The following is a 26,973-nucleotide window of genomic DNA, read 5'->3' as shown; positions in this document are numbered from 1 at the left end:
GTCAAACTACCTTGACTCCCATCATGAGGGTTTTCGCCCCGCACACTCCACGGAAACAGTGATATTAGCAGTCTTGGACACCCTGTGAGGAAAAGCTAATTGTGGCTCCCCTCAGGCCCTGGCGCTACTGGATCTCTCTGCCACCTTTGACACAGTCGACCACGCTATACTCGCAGACTATGTCAGGCTGGCAGGCATACGGGGCACAGCTTTTAGTTGGCTCTGCTCATTTCTGGCAGACCTCTCCCAAGCAGTCCTCTCGGGCCAGTTCAGAGCTCCTAAGCGCAGCACAAATTACGGGGTCCCACAGGGTTCCTCACTTTCCCCCCACCTGTTCAACCTTTACCTTTTACCCCTGATTCAGTCCCTAAAGGAAAGTAACATGACTGTTTTTAATTATGCCGACGACCTACAACTTGTGTTTACCGTCGACAATTTGCCAAAATCAGTCACTAAATTTCAGGCCACCATGTTGCACATCCAACACTGGATGGACTAAAACCACCTAAAGCTCAATCCAGGCAAGATGCAGCTAGTCCTGACAGGGGGTAGCCATAAGTCCTGGGGCCCACACTGTTGGCCGACGGAACTAGGAACGCCTACCACCCCCTCCGCATCTGCCAAAACCCTGGGTGTAAACTTAAACAACGGTCTATCATTAAGAACGCAAGTCGGATCGTTGATTTCAACATGTTTCTTTCAGCTACGCAAGATCAGAAAGATCATCCGTTTACTCACGCAGGAAGCACTGTCACAAGTTGTAATAGCCCCAGTGCTGTCACACCTGGACTATGCTAACTCGGTCTACCTGGGCCTGCCATTATTCCTTATTAAGCGGCTGCAGGTGGTCCAGAACCAGGCAGCCAGATTGATCCTTCAGCAACCAAGGTGGCAATCAGCCACCCCTCTTTTGAGGAAACTGCACTGGCTTCCAAATCCATCAATGCTGCGCCTTCAAAACCGGTTGCCTTATTTTCAAATCTCTTCACAGTCGTAGCCCCAAATTTATAAACGAGCTGATACTAAGGTACACTCCCTCACGTAACCTACAGTCAGCGCACCTTCTGCTTTTGTCTACCCCTATGTTCATCGGAAACGCCGGGGAGGCTGCAAATTCGCCTCTCTCGCTCCAAGACTGTGAAATTCTTTCCTCTTGGAGATCCGTTCATGCACTGACGTACTAAGTTTCAGAAAGCTCCTAAAAACTTGGCTGTTTGTACAGGCTTACGAATAACTACCTCTCCCCCGGACCCGGCTAATCCTTAAACTAGCGTCAAGAAACTAATCAGTGTACATGCGCTTTACAAATCTTTTATAACATAACAAACTGCACAATGAAAACACACAATTGGTTTCTCATTCAGATATCGAGTTTGCAGCCAAGGCCTATTTAGGCAGTAGCAATACGATTGTGGAGAGGTGTGCTGCAGCGGCCATGGCAGCTGACTCCGGACCACAGGATTTGATCCCTGGCTCAGGCCTCAGCTCAGCACCATGTGACTCTGGGCAATAGCTCACTTAATTTCCATGATGGCCCCCAGCACCTTGAGACCTGTAAGGGTGAGTAGTTTGCGCTTTACAAATACGGATTTACATGTCATTTGAAAAAAATACCTAAGAACACGTCCTTAAGGACTCAATGCCTTTCAGGGCATGTTTGTTGATTCAGGTGATTAATTTTGATGACCATAGGTGGTAGCAGTGGCTTTGACATTTGTACAAATGTATACAACGTTGAATTCATAATTGTTGTGACAAAGTCTAGTTACAGGCTATGTACCATGTTACAAAATAGCCACCACCAATAACACTGTAATTAATGGTATGAGCTATCGATTTCTATGTCTATGATCAAATGACCACTGAATTCCATTTTTATTTCAATGAAATGATGACACCGGGTGCAATAACATTGAGATAGGTGACATAGCCGAAACACGCCTGTTCAGTGAATTTTTTGTTGGCAAATAAATTCGGAACACAATACTTTTGTGAGCGCACTTCAATATTCCAACCTTTTACATGTTGGAAGCATTACTGTCTGACCAAGGCTAAAACACATGGGAAAGAACTCATTTAATATTGACAAGTTATTCTGGAAGAATAGTGTAAGCCGGCTAAACTAATCATAGGCCTGCTTTAGGTAAGTGAAAATGCTGTTACTGTTTATTAAACATTTGTTAAAGGATGAGATGTTGTAAGTGGTGGAACAGGAAAGGCATTGCATGCTCTTCTACTGCATTAAGGGCTGTAGGAACAATCCACTTGTTCCCAAAACACAGAGGATTATGAATACCCACAGGAATACCCGGTCAATCACCATGGCCACGTACTTCCAGTCATCCTCCACCTGTCAAAGAGAGGGAACACATTTTTACTGACATAAAAGGTACAATGTAACACTACATTATTTGCCTGTGAGCTTTTCTCTTTGATTTACGTTCATCTTCTAATGCCAATAAAGTCAGATTGAGGGTCCTATATGTTCACAAAGTTCAGTATCAGTAGAATTGAGCAAAGTGCCTATGAATCAGCAAGGCTATCTCATGACATTGCAACCACCCGTATTGTGATAGGAGGTAGTTTGACTTTTTCTGGCTCATAAGGCTTAGCGTACTTTCATCTTCTAATGCTGATAAAATCTCTCTTGTAATGTCATTTCTTGTGGCATATACAGCAAGTAATCACTTTGGGCATGGAATAACCTTCCTTTCCCACATTGTCCTTCAATTCCAAACTAATACCAAATTCCCTTTCTGACTTTTGCCCAACCCTGGATCTGTGGGAATTACCTTGGACCTTACTCAATGGCTTGGAATCAATCGGCTGAGGGTTTCTGTCACCCTTTGGCTATCAGTTATGCTGATCCAGCCCTTTGGTAACCCTATTAGCAAACCAACACTGTAACACATGATGAATCCATGTTTCAAATAGAACATAATCCACTCTTTTGTTTAAACCTCCGAAGGTACTAAGCTGGTTTCTACCCAAACTGTGTAATCAGACCTTCCTTTATTTGTTTGTAGTTCTTCTTCTCATTTACAAGCATTCTGTAAATGACTGCTGACATCCCGTTGGCAACCGCGTCATTAAAGTAGCTGTCTTAGACACATCATTCAAAGCCTGGATGCTTCGAGTGGTCTCAAAGCTCACAACCCATCCCTAAATAGTCAGGCCTTCCACATACATGTGCATGTGCTTCTTTGAAAACTTTACAGGTAGTCCTGCAGGGTTGAAGGAGGAATTATCTTTCTAAGATGTAGCTGTCTCTGCTGCTTTCCCGATGTTCTCCTCCTTTAAGGCAATCCTCTGTCTTAATTTCCTTTTTCTCTTCTCTCTCCCATTTTCTTTCCTCATGGGTGCCTTTCTCCTGTCCGCATCCTTTTCTCTAGTTCCTGGTGAGCTAATCTAACTTTCTTCCTCTCAAACTCTCTGGTCTTCTCGCCATCTTAAGACTAACCTTCTCAAGCACCAACTGCAGGTTTATGGTACCAGTCAGACTTAACCCAACTCAGGGAATGACTCCTGGAGTCAGTGACAGTTGTACCCTTGAAATTCAAGTTTGAGAAAGTCTGGTGGAAACATTGTAAACCTTTTGTTTCCCGACTGGACATCAATCCCAGTTGACCTTAGAGATTGCCCATGTACTAACTTCCACAAACAAACCAACTTGCAGTTCCTTTTTTTCTGTCTATTCTAAAATCTATACAAAAAACATCCTCATACCCTTTTTAAGGCTCATGAACTTATGGCTCTGTATTCAAGCCTAATAAACTATGTTGGTGAAACGCGCACACGGATAATGAAAATAATCAGTGTTATTCGTATGTGTGCTGTGTTGAAAATATGCCCGCGGAGCACATGCATATGAAACAGTGAAATTGTCCTAGTCCCGGGATGGCAACCAGAACTCCAACACGCACTAACAATCAAGCAGTACACACATTGAACATACATTTAATAATAATCCTCTTCACTTATAGTTGAACACAATATCCATTGAAATATCTAAACTTTGCATATGATTAGTTACATGAAAACATACAAACAAACAATGTTACAAAGCAATTGCAGGATAGCAGACTTTTCTGTACAATAAATCGTTGTACCCAATGCATTTCAGGACACTTAGTCCCTTCATCAGGGGTGTTCTGTGGAAAGGAAAAGGAAACATTTCAAAGGATGCATATTTGGGGTCGGTCCAGCATATTTTGTCTATAAAACACTCGTGTGATTCTCCAATCTATCATGCACCCTTCACAAAGGGTGAAGGGTGAAGGGTGTTGTGAAAAAATGTGTGCCAGACAAACAACACTCAGGGCCAGATGTATCAAAGGTTTTTACCCATTCTGTGCCTATGGGAAAATGTTTTCATACATATGGCCCTTACTGTTTTCTTGCAATAGAGTGCTAACAGAGTCTAAAAATGCCTTCACGAAGACAAGAAAACAGAGAATTTTTAAATAACAAAATCATTTATGTTCATTAGAGATGGCTTACTAAAATGACAAATCTCCGAGTATCACATACCTGCTAGATCAATATTCACTTAGCTCTTGTAGAAAACAGCCAATAAGAATTGAAAGCGTGTAAAACACCTATGAATATAAAGACACTTAATCACTATACTGCCCATATCCGTAAAAGCAATCAGCAGTAAACCTGGATGCCATGTCTCAGCTTACCTTTAGATACAAAATAAAAAAAATCGCGTACAATGACCAGCAAAGTCATGGAAGCGTATCAATGGAACTGTAATACAAATGATGAGACTTTCACTTAAAACGCCACCAGTCACAGCCAACTGAAGCACATTGAGGTGTTGATAGAATTCCACTAACCTCTAGAGCACTGTCGATGTGCCAACGCTTCTAGTAATCTGCATGGAGGAGTAGCTTCCTAAAGTCTCGTTTCCCACTCCAAACTGCGGAGTATGAAAAGCCATCAGAATGGTAGCAGTGCTCTCACGAGTTCAAAAACACGTAATAAACAGTATGTCTATGCTCTCACTGTTTGAATTTAGCTGCTGCTACTGAGTTCGCCAGCCCAACGTTTCTTAGAATCAGCCGTGTTCCTCGCCTAACAGGACGCTGACATTGTTCTTGTGTCATAATAAGAGGACTCTCCTCCTAATTTCCGCATTTACGCGATGACCTGATCAAGTGAGGTTAGAAAACTGACAACAGACTACCCATCTCCCTTACCTAAAAATAAGTGAGGGACTGTAGTTCAAGTGGAATCTATTGAATTCACGGTTAAGTTCGGTGAGGTGAATAGCGCGACTCTTACATCGAGATGGGACTGAGTGTAAACTGTGACATAAAATACCAGCGTACTGGTGTGTAACCAGAAGTGTGTTAAAACCACAAGGTTTAACACAAAGTAGTGATGTGCAGAATTGTATGCAATGTGGGTGATCGAGAAGAAGGGCAATCTATCATAATAATAAATGTCTCCATGAATCATTTTAAGTACATTGCTTAATCAATTACAGTGCATTACCATTATACTGCAGGTTTCCTTATAGCCTTTTGCTTTCATTTTGAACAACCAATATGTACATAACACCATTTCTATAAAAGAGGTTCCCCTCGTGTATGTCTATGTCTGTGTATGTGGAGGTATTGATGAAATTCAATGAAGTGTGTGAATCTCAGGGAGTGTCTTTCCTGATGCTGCGCTCAGGGGGATCCCGTAGTGAGTCCAGAAGTTGCTTTTAGGAATTTTAAAGAAAACATGCCATCTCCAATTTGTCATTGAGACCATGTAGCATCATGGTCTGGAGTCTCTTGATCCAGCAACTTCTGGACTCACTACTGGATCCCCCTGAGCGCAGCATCAGGAAAGACACTCCCTGAGATTCACACACATCATTGAATTTCATCAACACCGCCACATACACAGACACAGACATACACGAGGGGAACATCTTTTATAGAAATGGTGTTATGTACATATTTGGTTGTTCAAAATGAAAGTAGAAGGCTATAAGGAAACCTGCAGTATAATGGTGATGCACTGTAATTGATTAAGCAATGTACTTAAAATGATTCATGGAGACATTTATTATTATGATAGATTGCCCTTCTCGATCACCCACATTGCATGCAATTCAGCACATCGCTACTTTGTGTTAAACCTAGTGTTAAACCTTGTGGTTTTAACACACTTGTGGTTAAACACCAATTCGCTCGAATTTTATGTCACAGTTTACACACAAAGGTCCTTAGCATTTAGAACATTCAGTAGGAAATAGCATATAGACCACAATAGGCTACTATATAGTTCCAATATCCAGCCGGACATGGATTTTATTTGAAGATATTCAAAAGATAGAATCAGGGATATCTGAACAACAACAGTTGTAGTAGGGCACAGTCCTGTACCATACTGTGGGGGGGAAATAGGAAGGAAAGGACAGACAACAAATAAGAGATTACAGGCAAAGACTGAGCAGAATGGCCACTTGTAAATCAGTATGTCAATTGTTTCAGCAAGTATAACCAAAGTGGAAAGCACAACAAATGATACACAATGGTCAATTGTGAAACCACTAGAAAAGGTCGACGTTTCGATCCCTTGCTCATATTTATACGGTATCATCATCAGGACACAAACATAACATTTGCCTGGTGTATACAAATAACGCTTCTGGGGTGAGGAAATGAAGACTGTTTGGGAATATGGCAAGTGCCTGCCATCGAGCGGATTACCAAGAGCACATTGCTGCTTCTCTGCTGACAGCACATTATTGCTACAGCCCACGAATACCAGCGGCTCTGAAATCCTGACCGCACGATTAAACAAGAAAACCCTGGAGACCCTCTCCCATGCCTGCACTACGCGGACGTGTACATCATACAGGTTTTCATAAAGAAGCCTTAATTTTGCTCGGTCACAAGCATTAATCCTTGCGAGGAACTAATTGACTCTCATATTCCCAAACGGTCTACATTGCCTCACCCCGGAGGCGTTATTTGTACAGCACTGTGCCCTACTACAACTGTTGTTGTTCAGATATCCCTGATTCTATCTTTTGAATATCTTCAAATAAAATCCATGTCCGGCTGGATATTGGAACTATATAGTAGCCTATATGCTATTTCCTACTGAATGTTCTAAATGCTAAGGACCTTTGTTCTTATAAAGTATTGAAACCTGTGGTCCTCAGCCATTATTTCGGGTCCCCTTGTTTTTTTTTTTTTTTTTTGGAAAACCTTTATTTGTAGAAAAAAGTACACCGCTATTCAGCCATACATCCCGGAGGCCAGGCAGCATTATAGCAATACTCAAAATCGTGCACAAAACCTTACACAGGAACATTCAGGTTTAATTTTCAAATAAGATATCCTAGAACAATAAATAGACCAAATATCAAAAAAGAGGAAAAGAGGAGGAGAGGTGAGAAAGAGAAGAAACAAGAAAAAAGAAAAGAACCTAGGCTGAGGACAGGCGACGTATTCTGGGCTCGCATCACTGGGAGCGATCGGGGGTTACACACCCTATCTTTCTAACGATCCAATGAGTGACCACATTGCAGATGGGGAGTAATAGAGCAGGATAACAAGCATGGAACCACGGGAAGGGGGCACTATGGAGACAAACGGGCTTCGGGCGTCACCGCCTCGGGGGGTACACAAATGTCACCTCGATATGAATTCCACGCTCCCCACACAGACCCCCACATTCTAGGCTTGCCTTTGGCCTCATACACAGTTTTCTCACGAAGCATGCACCAGTCCATGCTGGTTTCCCACAGTCCGATCGTGGGGGGAGCGGGTGCCCCCCACCTCTGAGCAATGTCTCTCTTAGCTATCATGTTGCCCAGGGTGACCCAGCGGGTCTGGGCAACATTGTAGTCATTCGGGCCCCAAATGTTGAGAAGACAGCGCCGGGCCTCTGCAGGTAAGGTCACACCAGTCACGTCTCTCATCACCTCATGCACCCGGTTCCAGAATCGAGCCACCCCAGGACATTCCCAAATAATGTGCATGAAAGTCGCAAGCATCCCACATCCTCTCCGGCACATGCCATCCTGCGAAAGCCCCATGTGTATAAGCCTAGAGCCCGTTACATAGACCCTGTGGAGAATCTTCAGTTGAACGAGTCGAAGCCTTGCCGAGATGGCCACCTCCCTAGGGGAAGAGACCGCTGACTGCCACTCTTCATCATCCACCTCAATCCCATCGTTCACCCAAAGCTCTCTCAATTTCACCAGCAAGTCAGTCCGCACGTTGATAAGCTTCTTATAAGTCAGGGAGATGGCACTGTCTGGCATGTGTCCGTCCAGCACTCTATCCTCCAGTGGAGATGATTCAGGTACTGCCTCCCCCACCGTTATACAGGACGAGAGAGCGTGGCGGAGCTGTGCATATCGGAAATACTCCGTCGCACTCAGTTGGAACTCGGCCTGTAGTGCCTCAAAAGATTTGACCACCCCACCGGCCATTACATCCCCCACCTTCGATATCCCAATAACATCCCACCTGTCAAACCCTTTGGTATGCCACAGTTTCCCTAGCAGGTCGGAGTCATATAGCGGAGTGGCCATGGTAAGCCTGCCCTGCCAGCCCAGAGTTTTGGTAACCGCCCTCCACAGCCGTACCGCCGTTTTGGTGGGCCCCGTCAACTTCCGATCCAGAGACCTCGAATACAACGCTCTATAATAGTTCCCATCATTCATAAGCCATCGGTCCATGGCATAGCCAGGGCCGACTGCTGGGCCGTATAGGCCGTGATTGACTGCTGCCAGCTGGGACGCCCAATAGTAGCGACGCATATCGGGTAAGGCAATGCCACCATCGTACCACGGTATGGTCAATTTCGTCAGGGATATCCGTGGCCTACCGTCCCACAATAAAGTGCGCTGCAAGTTCTCAATTTCCCCGAAATATTTAGCGGGCACCGGATCCTGAGTATTCTGCAGTGCGTAGAGGAACCGCGGCAAAGACATCATTTTAAACAATGCCGCCCTGCCCAGTAAGGAAATCGGTAACTTCTTCCAACCCTCCACATCTCGACGCAGCCTCACCAAAGGAGGAAGCAAGTTATGTGTGTACCGTGCCCGGGGATCCTTTGATACATAGATACCCAGATACTTAAAGCCCTGTTGGGCAACCTGTATTGTACAGCCGCGGGGAAGGCGCGGAGTATCACCACACAACGTGTAGAGAGAGGATTTGGACCAGTTAATAACCAGGCCCGAGTAGCCACCGAAGGTGCCCAGCAGGTCAAACACCACTATAAGGGAGCGGCAAGGGGAGGTGAGATACAAGAGGATATCGTCGGCATATAGCGACACCCGGTCCTCAAATCCCGGAGACCACGTAATCCCTGCGACATCAGGATGAACCCGGATCCACGCCGCCAACGGTTCAAGCGCCAACGCGAATAGGAGAGGTGACAGCGGGCATCCCTGTCTGGTGCCTCTGCGTAACGCGAAAGAGGCAGACACTCGGCCATTCACAGTCACATTAGCTAACGGGGCAGAGTAGAGGAGCCGGACCCAGCCGATGTAAGCAGGTCCGAGCCCAAGCTTGGCAAGCACGGCCCACAGGTAATTCCACTCCAGAGAGTCGAAAGCCATGGTGGCGTCAAGCGAAGCAAGTACCGCAGGTTCAGTGAGCAGCTGCGCCCGCGCCATGACCGCATGGAGCCTGCGAAGATTGAGGGCCGTGTTGCGGTGTGGTATGAATCCGGACTGATCCGGATGAACCAGATCCTAAATCACCCCCACCAGACGGTTAGCTAGTAGTTTAGCCAGAATTTTGGGCTCGGCGTTCAGCAGGGAGATGGGCCTATAGGAGCGGCATAGGTCACGTGGCTTCCCCTCCTTGTGTATGACCACTATGGTGGCAAGTCTTTGGTCGAGCGGGAGCTCACCCGCCTCGCGGGCTTCAAGGAACATGTCTAGTAGGGGCGCGGCCACCGTATCGGCCTTAAGCTTGTACAATTCCACAGGAATGCCGTTGGGCCCCGGCGCTTTGCCGGAGCGCAACGACCGAATCGCCAGCGCCACCTCATCGACCGCTATATCCCGGTCCATGTCATCCCGCTCGACATCTGATAGACAGGGAAGCTCGATGCCCTCCAAAAAGGAGGTCAAAGCAGATTCCGGTAGGGAAGCCACAGACGTATAAACCGCCTCAAAGTATTCCGCAAACGACCCAACAATGGCGGCCGGGTCCGTCACGACCAGGCCGTCCTCACCCTGTATCTCTGGAACCACTCGAGAGGCAAGTTCTCTCCTATCCAGCCACGCCAGAAGTTTGCCGGCCTTGTCCCCAGAGTCATATATCCTGCCTTGCTGCTCCCTGCTCACCGCCTTCGCCGCGTCTGTGGCAGTGGCCCTAAGTTCCGTTTGTTTCAGGGAAAGGGCATGGAGCAGGTCCGGAGTCGGCCTCAAGGCCAGCTGGGAATTCAAATCAAAAATTTCAGACTCCAACCGCACCATGTCCTCGTCCCGCCGCCTACGCGCTTCCGCAATCAAAGAGAAGGCCTCACCGCGGAGTACGGTTTTAAAGGCCTCCCAAAGGGAGACAGCCGAGTCAACCGAACCGGAGTTTTCGGCGAAGTACCTCTCTATAGATTTAGCTAAGAGGTCACGGGTCTTAGGATTACGAAAGTACCAGGGGTTGATAGGGGCTACCCTCGATGTCGCGATAATGTAAAAATCAAAGGACACCCAAACCGGGGAGTGATCCGAGATGCCCCTGGCCATCAAGCGGGCAGTGGAAACTGACTGTGCCTGGGCCGCGGGGGTTAGGACATAGTCAATTCGAGAAAGGCTACCGTGGGCACCCGAATGGAAAGTATACTGACGCAGGGCGGGGTGCAGTAGGCGCCAGCAGACAATCAGCCCCATGGAGCCAATAAAGTCCGGGAGCCAGGACTGTGAAGTACGTAGGTCTCTGGACGGGAAGCGGTCTAAGTCCCCCGATACCACTGAGTTAAAGTCCCCCCCCCAGGATCAACAAGCCATCCGGGAGATTCAAAATGGCGCTACCCAGGTCCTGAAAAGTAGTCGCCTGTAGCCCCGGGGGGATGTAGACCGAAACCAAAACCAGGGTGCGCCCCTCCCATTTACCCACCACCGCCACATATCGGCCTCTCTCGTCAACAAGGGTAGACTCCACCTCCAGTGGAAGGGACATGCGCACCATGATACCCACCCCCCTGGAGCCCGTAGAGAACCCAGAATGGGCCACCATCTTAAACCCTCTCCTGTTCAATGCCTTACACGTATTTCCTACCAGATGGGTTTCCTGCAGGAGAACAACGTCTGGCGAACAACGTTTAAGCATTTGCAACACAACACCCCGTTTTATTCGATCCCCCAACCCGTTCACGTTCCAACTCAGCATGGTCAGAGATTTACCCCCCATCATCAAGGACGCTCCACCCCATCAACCCCACCCGTAATGGTGCCCGCAAAGCAAATACAGCAGAACAATGAGACCTCAACCAGAACAAAGGAAGAAACAATAAAGAGAATAGAAAAAACACGCCCCAACTACCCCCCACCCTGCACCCCTGCATTAGACTAATAGCCACCCCAACTAGCAGTGTGCCTGTCGCCCCTTAAACTAATCTACAAGAAGCCCCTCAGAGGAGAAAGGAGGCATCCTATCCCCCCCGTCACCCTCCATATGACTAACAGAGATATCCGAAGCAGAAGCAACAGTTTCCAAAGTCGGTGCCACTCGCAGCAGCCCCCCCCAGAAAAAGTCAGAAGTTTATTCGTTCATTCCTGAGAACCTGATCCTCCAGTAGCCTCCTCCGTCTGGTCAGCCGGGTCGGTCCGTTGTTGGGATAGGGTATCAAGCCAGTCCCCTGCCGCTTCCGGGAAGTCGAAAAACAAAGTTCGATGACCGTGTTCAATCCGAAGTTTAGCAGGATAGAGCATAGAGTAGCGCATCCCCAACTCTCTAAGTCTCCTCTTTACCCCAGTAAAGCTCTGGGGACGTTTCTGAACCGCTTGGGTAAAGTCAGGAAAGAAGTTTACGTCTGAGTTCTGGAAGCGCAGCGGGCCAGCGGTCCTCGATGCCTGTAGAATGGCGTCACGGTCCCTATAATTGAACAGTCTCGCAATGATGGGGCGAGGGGACGCGCCCGTCTTCGGTGGGCCGCCCGGTATTCTGTGGGCCCTCTCCACTGAAAAAAACTTGCTCAATCCTCCCGGTGCTAGATTCTTGACCACAAGTTCCTCAACAAAGAGTTCAGCTGAGTCCTCCTCGGCTTTTTCGGGCACTCCAGTGATGCGGACGTTCTGGCGTCGCACACGGCCCTCGAACTCATCCAGCCGGCGTGCCAGCAGTCCGTTAGCCATCTTCAAGTCGCGGACCACGGTCTGCACGTCAGACATGTCATTGACTAGGCTCGATGTTTTAAGGTCTAGCGACTTCACCCGATCATTAGTCTTGCCAAGATCAGTTCTGATAAGATTCAGCTCAATCTTTAGGGTGTCCACCTTGCCGGACAGCGCTTCGTGAAGAGTGTGCATCTCATTCTTCACCCCAGCAATCGCACCCATCACGTCCCGAAGCGTGAATTCAGGATCCTCGGGGGACTCGTCCCTTATCGGTTCCTTAGATCGGCCCGCCAGTCCCGGCGATCCCTTAGAGTGGGAGAATCGTTCAGGAATGGTAGATTGGGACTGATTCGGCTTCCTACTGACTCTCGGAGGCTTGCCTTTGTCCGAGTCCCCCTTGCCCGCCATGTTGGCACACCAGGGCAAAGTAGTCCAGAGGGGTGAAGAAGGCGTGAAGCGCGCCCACAGTCGGCACGATAAGTTCCCGAAGGCCACCAAAGGAGGTTACAGCTTAGAGTGTAGAATCCAGTCGCACCAGCCGGGTCAAGGAAGCCTAGGCAGAACGTTCCGTGGAGGGTCACCACTCGTACCCCTCGACGTCCGCTAGTGACGCAGGCGGGGCCACCAAAGTATCGACGAGCTAACTCAGTCCAGGAATGTCGGATTTTCGTTCTGGAAGCGGGCGCCGCATCAGCCCCGGCTCAGCAATAGATACCCACTACTGTGGGACAGGATGGGTGGCAGGATCTTTGCGGAGGATCGGGAGGTCTTCGGAGCTCCGAGCTCACGCGGCCATCTTGGTTGCCCGCGAGGCTCCTCCTCCCGGGTCCCCTTGTTTTAATTTAAAGTACAGTTTACACAACGTGACATCTCGATGTAAGAGTTGCGCTATTCGCCTCACCGAACTTAACCGTGAATTCAATAGAATCCACTTGAACTACATTCTGTCGCTTATTTTTAGTTAAGGGAGATGGGTAGTCCATTGTCAGTTTTCATACCTTAGTTGATCACGTCATCACGTAGTAGAGGAAATTAGGAGGAGAGTCCTCTTATTATGACGCAAGAACAATGTCACCGTCCTGTTAGGCGAGGAACACAGCTGATTCTAAGAAACGTCAGGCTGGCAAACTCGGAAGCAGCAGCTAAATTCGAATGGTGAGAGCATAGATATATTGTTTATTACGTGTTTTTGAACTCATGAGAGCACTGCTATCATTCTGATGGCTATTCATACTCCGCAGGTTGGAGTGGGAAATGAGACATTAGGAGTCTATTCCTCCATGCAGATTATTAGAAGCGTCGGCACATAGACAGTGCTCTAGAGGTTAGTGGAATTCTATCAACACCTCAATGTGCTTCAGTTGGCTGTGACTGGTGGCGTTTTATGTGAAAGTCTCATAATTTGTATTATAGTTCCGTTGATATGCTTCCACAGCTGTGCTGGTCATTGTACGTGACTTTTTTTTTAAATCTAGAGATAAGCTGAGACATGGCGTCCAGTTTTACTGCTGATTGCATTTACGGATATGGGCAGTATAGTGATTAAGTGTCTTTACATTCATAGGTGTTTTACACGCTTTCAATTCTTATAGGCTGTTTTCTACAAGAGCTGAGTGAATATTGATCTAGCAGGTATGTGATACTCGGAGATTTGCCATTTTAGTAAGCCATCTCTAATGAACATACATGATTTTGTTACTCAAAAATTCTCAGTTTTCTTGTCTTCGTGAAGGCGTTTTAGACTCTGTTAGCACTCTGTTGCAAGAAAACAGTAAGTGTTGTTTGTCTGGCACACATTTTTTCACAACACCTTGGTGAAGGGTGCATGATAGATTGGAGAATCACACAAGTGTTTTATGGACCACAAATGCTGGACCGACCCCAAATATGCATCCTTTTTGAAATGTTTCCTTTTCCTTTCCACAGAATACCCCTGATGAAGGAACTAAGTGTCCCGAAATGCATTGGGTACCACGATTTATTGTACAGAAAAGTCTGCTATCCTACAATTGCTTTGTAACATTGTTTGTTTACATGTTTTCATGTAACTAATCATATGCAAAGATTAGATATTTCAATGGATATTGTGTTCAACTATAATTGAAGTCGATTATTATTAAATCATGTTGAATGTGTATACTGCTTGATTGTTAGTGCATGTTGGAGTCCTAGTTGACATCCGGGGACTAGGCCACTTTCACTGTCTGTTTTTAAACTGCCTACTTTTTACTAGCATTACCAGATGATGAAACATGTGACTTTATTTCTTCCAGCTGCAGTTCATTCTAGGAGGTTTTTTTTTTTAGATTAATATATTCCTGCCCCAGCTGATTGATGAATTGGTATTAGACTCTGTTTCTGCTTGGGTTTTGTTTAGCCTGTCTTTATTTAGACTATTGGTTATTTTTACTCCAAAACTCATGATTTTATGTATCTTCTTTGTGTGCTTTTAAAATTCAGTACTTTTATGTTTTTTATGTTGCACATCATGTATACATTTATGGCTGTTTGTGACCAAATAAAGAGAATTCTGATTTATTGGAAAGCAAATGGAGTGTGTCTGAGGAAAACTTGTGCTATGAAGTTGAGGCAGCCTGATACTACAACACACCTTCTCTAGGTTCCAACTATGGTAACATATTCAGTGACATCATAGTTTTCTCCTAACCACCTAGTTTCTCTAACTGGTCCTTGTTTATGGAAGTCCTCCACCCTCACTCAAACCACAGTTCTCTGACTAAAGAATAAGGTGTCTAGGTCTACTCCCAATCACCTTGTATCTGTGATCTCGGTGTTCAGCTAATGCTATGTTTAAGATGAACTTATTGCTTCTTTCAAAACAGTTGGAACTGGATTCTGCAGATACTCTACCACTTGCCATCAACTGTCAGTTCCCACATGGGTGCTGCGGGGTAAACAGGGGCTACTGCCACAAATGTGGTGGTTGTGTGTGTTTACCTCTAGTGCCCTGGGGTCTGTTCTAATATGGCTCTGCAACCTGGGCCAGTTACCTCCTATTCACACTTAACACTTTGTCAACGAGGGCAAGCAGTCATGACAGCTCAGGTCAACAGACAATCTTGTACGAATGCAAAACAAGCATCATAATACATTTCACGGGGCAAGTGGAGGATGTACTTACCTCTTTTGTTTCATTTTGAACCTTCATACTTTCTGCAATGTACAGCACATTATCGATTACTTGAATAAATTCCGCCGAGTGCTCTGCATGGGAGGAGTTTGGCAATGCACTGCAGCACTGAGGGCTTCGCCGTCTTCTCTGACTAGATCCTTGTTCTACGGGTGTGTTGCAGAGGTAACATTGCGGTTGTTCTTTAAAAACAGCCACTTCTCTACACTCTGGATACCTTTGCCTCCCGAAAAAACTTTTTTTCAAACTTGAAAACCTTTGCTTGTCTGATGGTCTTCGCATCATGAGGATTTTTGGTAGGAGCTTCAGAAAAACTGCTTTTACCCATTTAGGCATGCTATGTGTTTTTGGAGTCCGATAGTGAATGTTGATAGCAAACACAGTAACAACGATTGACAGGGTCACAAAAATCATTGTAAATAACAGATACTCTCCGACAAGTGGAATAACTAGTGAAGTGGAAGGTATTGTTTCTGTTATCACAAGCAAAAAGACAGTCAAAGAGAGCAGAACAGAAATGCAAAGAGTCACCTTTTCTCCACAGTCGGATGGAAGATAAAAGACTAAAACAGTAAGGAATGAAATAAAGAGACACGGAATAATAAGATTAATGGTGTAAAACATGGGAAGCCTTCGGATATAAAACGAATATGTTATATCTGTGTATATTTCTTCACAGCAGTTATATTTTATGTCATGCTTGTAGCCAGAAGCATCCACTACTTCCCATTCATTATTTTCCCAAAAATCCTTCATATCTACTTTTGAACTTATGATTGCCAGTTCAATTTTGGCTTTATCGTAGGACCAGGAACCAAACTTCAGTGAACAGTTTTGATGATCAAAAGGGAAAAATGTAATGTCCATTGGACAAGAGCTCCGGAAAATAGCTGGTGGTGTCCAGGTTATCATCCCATCATACTTAAGGAGAGCCTTTGTCTTTCCTTCAACTTGGAAGCGACCAACAGCACTGAAATCAGAGAATGGAAACGAAGGGTATTAGAACTCGAAAACATAACAGCAAGAAGTAACACATGGACATAATTAGGTATTAGAAACAAAAAATAAAAATGATTAAAGTTATCATATATAATGACCACTCAGTGCACAACCTTATAAGTACCTACTTGTTATACAACACAATATCTGGTCTCCAAATTTTTTCTGCAGGCACACGGAAGAATTCTATTCCATCATATTCGGGCGGATTCCATCTTAATTTGTAGTCCTTCCAAATCTAAGTAACAAAAAAACAGTGTCATCACAGTCCTGTATTTTGTTGGTAAAATAAACATTTCTAACCGTTTTGGATCTAAAGAGTTCCATATACATATATCCCACTACTTTTATAATTTGGTAATGTTATATATCTAAAACAAATAGAATTGATTACATTCAATACCTGTTAGACCAGGGGATTGAATTAAGTGATTTCTTTGGAATTCCGGGATTATATTAAAGTTTTGTACATCCAAAGGCAGTCTAATTTTTAATGGTGATGAAGTGTGTCTCTTAATATTAAACGCACTCTTGCAGGCAGCAAAATCTAAAAGTGCCTGCAATCATTATTAACTATATAATTTTCTTGACCACAAAAATACAGTCAATTTCATATGCCAACAATAAAAGGAAAGGGTAACAACATAAAGGATTGTTTAAAAGCATCATTTTATATCAACTTTTGGGACAGGATAATACTTTTTAATAAATTGGTTAAAGAAATGATTTCAAATTTTCAAGGTGTCTCCAAAGTTGTCATATTAAAACATGCACCATGCTATGCTCAAACCCTTTTTCAAAATTAAAAATATTAACAGCAATACAAACAGAAAGTAGTACCGAATGGTTAATGAGTCAATGTTAAGAGTGGAATATATTAAAGCACAGTATGGAATAAATAAAACAAAGTAAATCAAATATAAAAGTAAAACTGAACAAATAAATGTGAAGAGAAATAAGTTGTACAGTACTGGATAAATTATAATATCAATGCTCACCATTTTCAAATAAGATTTAGTGTTCAGTAGGTCCATAAATGTTAAGTGAATTCTAGAACATGCAATAAATTGAAACTTTTTAAGTTTACAAAGAGAAATGCGGCCATCTTTCCTAGCAAAAGTGACCAAAGCCCACCAGGTGTTCCAAGGCAATATGTTTGCATCTTTACAATTAGAGATAATAGACTTAATAGCAGATGGCAAAGGACAATTAAAACATTTTAAATGCTATATGTAATGAGCATGTTAAAGGACATTACTAAATATTCAGTTTACGTGAAAGGTTATCTGAGGTACTTAGGCACTGATTATGAGTTTGGGGGCCAACCGCTGGACCACCACTGAGGTGTTCGGGAAAACGCTGCCATCCTGACCGAAGTATTAGGACACTACCGCCGGGCTGGTAGTATGTCTGCAGCAGTGGCATGGCAGCAGCATGAGGAGAGCCTAAAGCACATGCCACAGCAGTGCAGCGCCACTTGCACATTGGCACACTGTTGCAATGCACCATGTCGGGCATGGCACACAGTGCACTCACAACATTGTTGGCATAGTGCTGGCATAGGGGGGCACAACACGTGTCACCGGCCACAATTCCCAATGGCCTTGGGGCCCTATTTGGGGCCCCTTCCCTGCCTTTTTACTGACCCTGTTATGGCGGTGTCTCAGCCATGAAAAGGTCAGCAGAAAGGCAGGTTGAAATCCCTATGTCAGTGCTGATGCTGACACTGCCTCCTTAGACCGCCACTTTACCCGCTGCCTCTGCTGCTGGATCCCAGATCCTGGGGGTGGCGGCAGTCTTGTGGTGATCCAATCACACTGCTCGTAAACGGGCAGTTGGCCCGCAGAGAAATCAGCCGTCGGACTGCTAAAACGGATTGGAACGCTGTACTAGTAATCAGGGCCGTAGTATTTTAGTAATGATCATCCAGATATCATCCACATTAAAAAAATAAAAACGTTGCAAACAAGAAATGATTTAGGGAACTTACATTTGTTTTTCAATGCCAACATAGTGGGCTGTCTAATAATTTTGCTTTGAACAATTTATATAGAAAGCAAACACTGTTATGTAAATTAAATAAATTAGACTAATAGAGAAAGACAATGACCTAGACAGAAATATTACAGGATAATGTTTGTGTACAGTTTTTTGTATTTTGTAGATGGCACTGTTTAGAGTTCAGCATTGCAAAAATGAGTTACATTATTTAAATTAGATACAATTGTAAATTATATTTACTTGTACACCTTGGGTGCAATATGACCCAATAAATGATACACATTCAAACACATGCTACTGTTAGAGCATTTGGAAAATCACTAAGAATTGTTTCATATAAAATGTATTAATGAGAGTATTCTATTGGATGTAGTTTAAATACAAATTAAATAAATACTGCACTCAGACTAGCACCAAGGATAGAGATCACAGACCTAACCTCAATTGACAGCCTAGTTAAAAAATGTGAATCTCCTCAGTCCTCTTTTATTTGCGCCTTATTTTATAGACCCCCCTTATCCCATGCCTACATTCCCCCAGCTACTAGGCAAAATGATCTCCCGTCTAGTCATTAATCATGCTAGAATTCCTATAATTGGAGATTTTAATTATTGGCCCAATGATGCATGGGAGAGTGCCAGCTACCAAATCCCCACGAACAGAAAATCCTTTGGCAAGAAACTGGAAGCGTGCAAATATTGCCGAATTTTGCTCACTATTAACTGCCACGGCCCGACAGCTCAGGAGTCACTTCACAATCAGGCAGAAAGTATTAAGACATAGCTTGAATATGCCAGTGATAGTGTTGCACCCATAAGAAAAACGAAGTTCATGAGATCCCATGACGCCCAACGGTGGTTCTCAGACGACTTAAAATCAAAGAAACTTGCCTTAAGGCAAGCAGAACGTAATTGGAGACGCCACTATTCCTAAGACAAAAAAGTTATATTCTTAACTCAGCTTAAAGAATATAAAAACGCTATTCTTCAAACTAAGGCTGACTACTTCTCCATGAAAATATTAAACTCGGCAAACAAGTCCAAAGATATCTTCTCTATAGTAGATGAGCTTGCTAAACCAGTTAGATTTACAGCAAAACCTGTTCCTTCACAATCCTTATGCGACTCTCTCAACTCCTACTTTATTGAGAAAATTGCCACTATTAAGGCTAGCATTTCTACTCATACTTCTTCTACGCTTGCGCCACTCAGACGCAAAAAAACATTTATACTTGATCAAATTCCTTTGATCTCAAGGGAGGTATTCTTTAATTTGCTTAAAAAGGTTGGTTCCGGCTCCCACACTAATAGCTGTCCCACTCACATTCTGTGGGAGGCCTTTCTTACTGGCCCGGATCCTCCTCTTTCACTTCTGAACAATTCTCTCAAGCTGGGTATAGTCCCTAATACATTCAAAAGTGCTGAAATTGTTCAGATTCTAAAGAAACCTAGCTCAGAACCCCTGGTTCTCAGCAACTATCGTCCCATCTTATTGCTGCCCTATTTAGGAAAAATCCTAGAAGCTTATGTAGCAAACTGCCTCAGTTCTTTCAATGAACACTCATTTTCTTGACCTTCATCAGGCAGGTTTTAGACCTGCCCACTCAACGTCAGTTATTCTTACAGTTATGGACAAGCTCAGAAGGTCAGCTGCATTCGACGCGGTCGATCATGATCTCCTGGTTGACCATGTCAGCAATGCCAGGATCCAGGGTCTGGCATTGAAGTGGCTCTCTTCGTTTCTCAGCATTCGATTTCCAGCAGTTCGCCTTGCCAACTTTTCTACTAATAAATTGAAATTGACCTGTGGGGTACCCAGGGCTCTTCCCTTTCACCCCTTTTATTTAACATATACTTAATACCATTGATTTGCTCTTTGAGAGAAAGAAAGGTCAAAACCTTGAACTACGCTGACAACCTTCAGTTAGTATTTGATATCATCTGCAGCTGCTGTGTCTAATTTTCAATCCAATCTGAACTTCATCAGCGGATGGATGAATAGCAATCAACTAAAATTGAACCCTGATAAAATCGAGTTAATCCTTATGGGTGGGTCAGACAACCCTTGGAATTCCAACTTTTGGCCCCCATTGCAGGGAAATGCTCCATCCCAAGCAGGCTCTACCAAAAGTCTGGGCATTGTGATCAGTAATGATCTGTCGATGAAAGCCCAGATAGGCTCAATGGTCTCTGCTTGTTTCTTTCAATTGCAAAGAATTCGGAAGATCAGTAGATTCTTGACCACTGAAGCCCTGGCTTTGGTCATCCTAGCTCTGGTAATCTCCTGTGTTGATTATGCCAACTCATTGTATGTTGGTATTCCAGCATATCAGCTACATCGCTTACAGCTGGTTCAGAACCAAGCGGCCAGGCTGATTTTTCATAAGCCCAGACGGACCCATGTTAGACCGCTGATGAAGAGTCTACATAGGTTTCCTGTGGCTAAACGATGTACCTTGAAGATGGGATGCACCATCTTCAAAACCCTCTTTGGTAATAGTCCAGCATTCACCTCGTCCAGGATTCAGCACTATACTCCTTCTCGGGATCTGCGCTCTTCCCACTTGAATTTGCTGGCTATTTCACCATTTAAACGCAAAAAACATGAGGGACTAAGATCTGCGGTTGTGGCCCCGCAATTTAGGAACTTGCTTCCTGTTGAACTGAGGTCTGTGCCTGCTTATGTACAGTTCAGGAAACAGCTCAAGACCTGGCTGCTCTCCAAGGCGTATGCAGAGTTAATTCCCTACCGCTGCATCCTCCCCTTTGACTCCAGTGCCATGAAACTGTTCAAGTTCAAGTTCAGGGATTTATATAGCGCACACTCGAAGGACAGTCGAGTGTTGAGGCATTCGGGTCCTAGTTTGTAAAGGGCCTTGTGTGCATGGGTGAGGAGACGGAACGTTATTCTCTTGTTGAGAGGAAGCCAGTGGAGGTCTTTCAGGTGTCCGGTAATGTGATCTTGGCGAGGGATGTCCAAAATGAGTCTCGCTGATGCGTTTTGGATGCGTTGGAGTTTTTTCTGTAATTTGTCTATGATTCCGGCGTATAGAGTGTTTCCGTAGTCCAGCCAACTCGTGACCAGTGCGTGGGTGACAGTCTTCCTTGTCTCGGGGGGGGATTTTTTTAAACATACGAAGTACGTTGAAGCAGGAGGATGAGACTGCATTGACTTGTCTGGACATCGAGAGTGAGGAGTCTAGGATGAAGCCAAGATTACGTGCGTGGTCTGTGGGTGTGGGTGCTGTGCCCAGAGCCGAAGGCCACCATGAGTCATCCCATGCAGAGGGGGAGGATCCTAGGATGAGCACCTCCGTTTTGTCTGAGTTAAGTTTTAGGCGGCTGTGTTTCATCCATTCGGCTACTTCTTTCATGCCTTCGTGAAGGTTGGTTTTGGCGGTGTTAGGGTCTTTGGTGAGGGAAAGGATTAACTGGGTGTCGTCAGCGTAGGAGATGATGTTAAGGTTGTGTTGGCGCACGATGGATGCGAGTGGGCTCATGTAAACGTTGAAGAGGGTGGGACTGAGTGATGATCCTTGTGGTACGCCGCAGATGACTTCAGTGTCCTCTGAATTGAATGGGGGAAGTCGGACTCTTTGAGTTCTCCCAGCGAGGAACGAGATGATCCAGTCCAAGGCTTTTCCTTGTATGCCGATGTTGCTGAGGCGTTGTATAAGGGTGCTGTGACAGACTGTGTCGAAAGCGGCGGAGAGGTCGAGTAGAATGAGGGCCACTGTTTCTCCGTTGTCCTGTAGTGTTCGAATGTCATCTGTCGCTGCAATGAGGGCGGTTTCGGTGCTGTGTTTGGCTCGAAATCCTGACTGAGAGGGATCGAGGGAGTTGTTGGATTCAAGGAAGGCGGCGAGCTGGCTGTTGACGGCTTTCTCAATGACTTTGGCAGGGAATGGGAGGAGGGATATGGGGCGATAGTCTTTAAGTTCAGAGGGGTCTGCTGTTGGTTTCTTCAGGAGGGCGCTGACTTCGGCGTGTTTCCAGCTTTCTGGGAAGGTAGGAGAGTTGAATGAGCAGTTGATGACATCGCAGAAATGGGGTGCGATGATGGAGTCAGCTTTGTTGAAGATGTGGTGGGGAAAGGGGTCGGTTGGCGATCCAGAGTGGATTGAGTTCATTAGGCGGATGGTGTCTTCAGTGGTGATTGGGTTCCAGGCGCTGAGGTTGTTGGATGGCGGTAAAGGTTCTGAGGGGGGTGGGGAGGATTGTTCGTGGAGAATGTTCTCGAAGCTGTTGTGAATGTCGGCAATTTTGTTGTAGAAGAAGGAGGATAACGAGTCGCAGAGGTTTTGGGAGGGAGTAATGTCGTTTGAGGCTGCGGTGGGGTTGGTGAATTCTTTGACGATGTTGAAAAGTTCCTTGCTGTTATGGGCGTTGTTGTCGAGTCGATCCTTGAATGCTGATTTCTTGGTGGAACGAATCAGTTGGTGGTGTTTGCGGGTGGCTGCCTTGAAGGTGGTCATGTTGTCGGTGGTTGGGTTTTTTCTCCATGTTTTCTCTAGGGTGCGGCATAGCTTCTTGGATTTCTTAAGGTCATCATTGAACCAGGGAGACTTTTTGTTACCTGATTTGATCTGGTGGTTTTTCAGGGGTGCTAATTCGTCAGCGCTGTGAGTGATCCATTGCTTGAGTTTGGTGGCAGCTTGGTTTGGGTCCAATGAGAGGGTGGGAGGGTTTTGGTTGAGTGATGTGAGGAGTTGGTCGGTGGTGATTTTGTTCCAGTTTCTTCGAGGAATAGGTTGTGGGTGGTTGTGGGTCGAGGTGGTTTTGTAGCTGAAGTGAACACAACTGTGGTCCGTCCAATGGAGAGCTGTGGTGTGATCGAAGGAAATGTGTTTGCAGGAGGTGAAGATAGGGTCGAGCGTATGTCCGGCTACATGGGTGGCGGAGTCAACCAGTTGTTTGAGTCCGAGATTGGCCAGGTTGTCCAGAAGGGTGGTGGTGTTGCTGTCGTTTTTGTTTTCCAGGTGGAAGTTGAGGTCTCCTAGTAGAATGTAGTTCTCGGAGGCGAGGGCATGTGAGCTGATGAAGTCAGTGATGTCATCGCTTAATTGTTTACAGGTTCCTGGAGGCCTGTAGATGAGGGTGCCTCTAAGTGTGGTCCTGGGGTCGGTGTGGATCTGGAAGTGGAGGTGTTCGGCAGTGGCAAGGATATCGTCAGAGCTGGTCGTGATTTTGATGGTGTTCTTATGGACGATGGCCATGCCTCCTCCTGTTTGATTGGTGCAGTCTTTTCGGATGATCTTGTAAGCGTCCGGGATGGCTATGGCGATGTCGGGTGCTGATGATCGGTTCATCCAGGTTTCTGTAAGTAAGGCGATGTCCGGTGACTCATTGCCAACCAAGATATGAAGCATTTAGGAGCATTTAAAGTTCAGAAAAGAGATGAAAACATAGTTATTCCATAGACAATTACATTGATCATTGACCCTGGGAAGGATCAAACAATGATAATCTCTCCTATCAGTATACACACATTTCAGACGGATGAAAAAAATCCAACACACTACAACAATAGGACAGAGACAGCCTCCTTACCCAAACTGACTGACCTTAACCTACGGCTAGAATATGAAAAAAGATCATGCCAGACATAGTATATTAATCTCAACTCAAAATTAGAGGTGTCGTTACCACTAAGCAGTTGAAGACCTACATCCTGCCTAATGAAATGGAGGACTCTAACCACAACCCCACACATCACAGACACAGGAAACATAGTCCATACTACTTCTAACCACAAGGTAGAAGACAGTAACTGTATTGTCTGACAGCCCTGGCCTAACCTGATATAATCAGTATCACCATGTGATATAATAGGTAATTCACTGCCTGATCTCTTATTCATGAAGAAGACAGGCACATAATGTATGAAAATTCATGTGGAGCCCTGTTGACATATGGAGGGCACAGGTACAGGTTATACCAACCCACTTACCTAATGACACAATACTAACCAGACAAGCCCAGATGAAGGAGATCTTCCACCAATTACTGGTTACCGGAGAACTCTAGCATAGTCCACCCTGCTGGTCCCAAATATTCAACTGAGCCTATTCTGAGCACCAACAAAAAGGATGATTATAACACAGGGAAACTTGCCACATCTCCATACTTGACCTTCAACTAGGAAACCATATAAAGAGTTACTGCAGCAGGTCTATCCAGGCAGGTCTCAGACCTCCTCAGTTTTTCTCTATACCTTTTACCTTCCACTGAACCAGAAGATCTTAGAGTGTACAACTTCTTACCACAGATGGCATAAAAAAATCAGATTGAGGACATAAAAGAAAAAGAAAAATTCCCTTCATTAATTTCTATCTGAATTGCTTCAAAATGTCATCCTCTTCATTGAACTTTGCCTAACCTTCTTTTCTCACCCATCTCCTCGTCCCATCACCTCCCACTCTACCCTCACCTCCTTTCTCCCATATTTTACCTCCCCCTTGCCTTTTTTTATCCATGGCTTCCAGTATATGTCCCCTGCCTTCCCCTTACTACTACTCCCCTTTACCTTAACATAAACTTCTTTTCTTCTCTTCCATCCCATCTTTTCTCTTCCCCATCCAAAACCTTAATTGTTCTTCCCTGTTCACCTGTCATTGTCAGTGTTTGTGTCTAACATGCGTTCTAACATTACTTGAGACTTGCTATCAATGGCTTTGTTCATCTTGAAAGGAAGCTGGAACCCCTAGGAAGAGTAGTGCTTCCGAAAAATGTGAAATAAATAAAATAAATAAATAGAGACTAGAATTGCCAACTCAATAATGGGGCCAGCAGAGATAATCATAGCTACCAGATTATCACGAGATAAAGAAATGTGTGTCTATCTTTCACATGTTCCCATTCACACACCACATGTGTGCCTCATTGCATGATAACTGCACCTTGGTTGCCATCATCCATGACAGGGTCAGAGCAAAGATATCACATTTCCAATCAGACTCCCACAAACTGTAGCATGCTACCTGTGTGAATAAATGGTTCAGCACCCTACAAAGGGGTAGCAAGTGCCCTAAAATTGCCATAATGCATATATTGTGTAAGTAAACTAATACCAGCATCTGACCAGGATTTCCAATACTTAAAGTTGTTATTAAGTTTAACAAAGAGATTATACTATAAAGATATTTACATTAATATATAAAGTGTAACATTGGTGGCTTTCATTACCAGGGCCAAACATAAAGAATTACTCAAATACTGTATGACTGTGATTCATTTAGGAGACATAAAGGAATCTGATTTTTTTCAGCCTAGAAAAACATTGTCTGGTAAAAAGGTAGTATGATATCTATAAACATCTGGGATGCATCTACCACCATTGAGTGTGTTACCTTTGAGTTTGTTATAACTATTTCTCAGTGTTTTAATTTTCCATATAATTTAAATATGTTCAATAGTTTTGTTTTATAAACCATTATTGGAAATTGCATCTATGAAGAAAACTCCCAAGATATGTAATTTTGGTTGACGTTATATAATACCAGTATTACTTTGTACCAGTACAATACAAATGTAAAGAAAATAATTCTGTTTTATTATTATTTACAGTATAACTGGAAACTACAGTAGTACTACTTATTATTTGAACAAGAACTGGAATATTAGTGTCAGGATTACTAATAAACAGTCAAATGTAAACTTGCAAAATCTTTAAGTGTTATATTGCTTCTATTTATTCCTTTATTCTTATCTGAATTTGGCAGAGTAGAGGTATGATGGCTAACAGTTAAAGAAAAAAGGGAATATAGGCATACTTGCCTGGTTATCTAAATAATTCAAATGAGCCTAAGGTATTACCTTAAAAATGTTTAAGCATATAGTTTACATAAAAAGCTTGAATCCTTTTTAGTAAATTCACAGCACAATTCAAAATATTTATTGCTTAAATACATTTGCCAATAAACTTTAAGAAATACATTTTCATCATCAAAGACGAACAGCCCAGACGGTAAGCTATGGTTTTATCATAGGTTAGAACATGACAGATAAGTCTAGTATTGTATGCAGATCGTGTACATTTTGTAAAACCAGTTTGGTAAGGTAAGCATTTGTATTCAATTTTACTGAGAGTCTATATGTTAAAACCTTGGCATATATTTTATAAGTCTTAGTTTACTAGTAAGAATGGCTTATAATTAGAAACAGCAGTGATGTATTTGTCTGGTGTAGGTAGAACTATTATTAGAGCCAACCAAAAGAATTAGAAATTAACAAATGTTTCCAAACAGTAAATTAACTCTAGTCGATGTGGGGATAATTGTGTAGAATGTATCTCATTTAGTGCTGATGGGTTGCTATCTAGACCAGCAGATTTTCCTGAATTAAAATTTTTTAATAGCAGCATAAATGTACTCTAAGCCTATGAAAGAGTCTAATAAATCTCTGACTATTTGAGAAATGGCTAGCATACGACACAAAAAAGTGATCAATACCATTAGACCTGACATCTGCCTGTCTTTTAATTTACAATAAACATCCAGGAATTCCTCAAGGAT

At 44.2% G+C, this 26,973-nt stretch overlaps 1 protein-coding gene across 1 annotated transcript in view; it reads right to left on the bottom strand.

Moving 5' to 3' along the window:
* Nucleotides 1–2,016: 2,016 nt before the first annotated feature.
* The window catches only part of CHRNA6 (cholinergic receptor nicotinic alpha 6 subunit), a 368,323-nt gene continuing 343,366 nt past the window's right edge, over nucleotides 2,017–26,973 (bottom strand). Inside the window, exons 4-6 of the mRNA XM_086963194.1 lie at nucleotides 16,589–16,698; nucleotides 15,453–16,431; nucleotides 2,017–2,350 (exon numbers count right to left, since the gene is read on the bottom strand). Of these exons, the coding sequence (XP_086819320.1) occupies nucleotides 2,234–2,350; nucleotides 15,453–16,431; nucleotides 16,589–16,698 (1,206 nt within the window). The 3' untranslated portion in view covers nucleotides 2,017–2,233. The remainder of the gene's footprint in view (nucleotides 2,351–15,452; nucleotides 16,432–16,588; nucleotides 16,699–26,973) is intronic.

This window comes from Lissotriton vulgaris, chromosome 3_1 (genome assembly GCF_964263255.1).
Source record: "Lissotriton vulgaris chromosome 3_1, aLisVul1.2, whole genome shotgun sequence".
Classification (NCBI taxonomy): domain Eukaryota; kingdom Metazoa; phylum Chordata; class Amphibia; order Caudata; family Salamandridae; genus Lissotriton; species Lissotriton vulgaris.
This window is presented reverse-complemented; position numbering and strand designations above follow the sequence as displayed.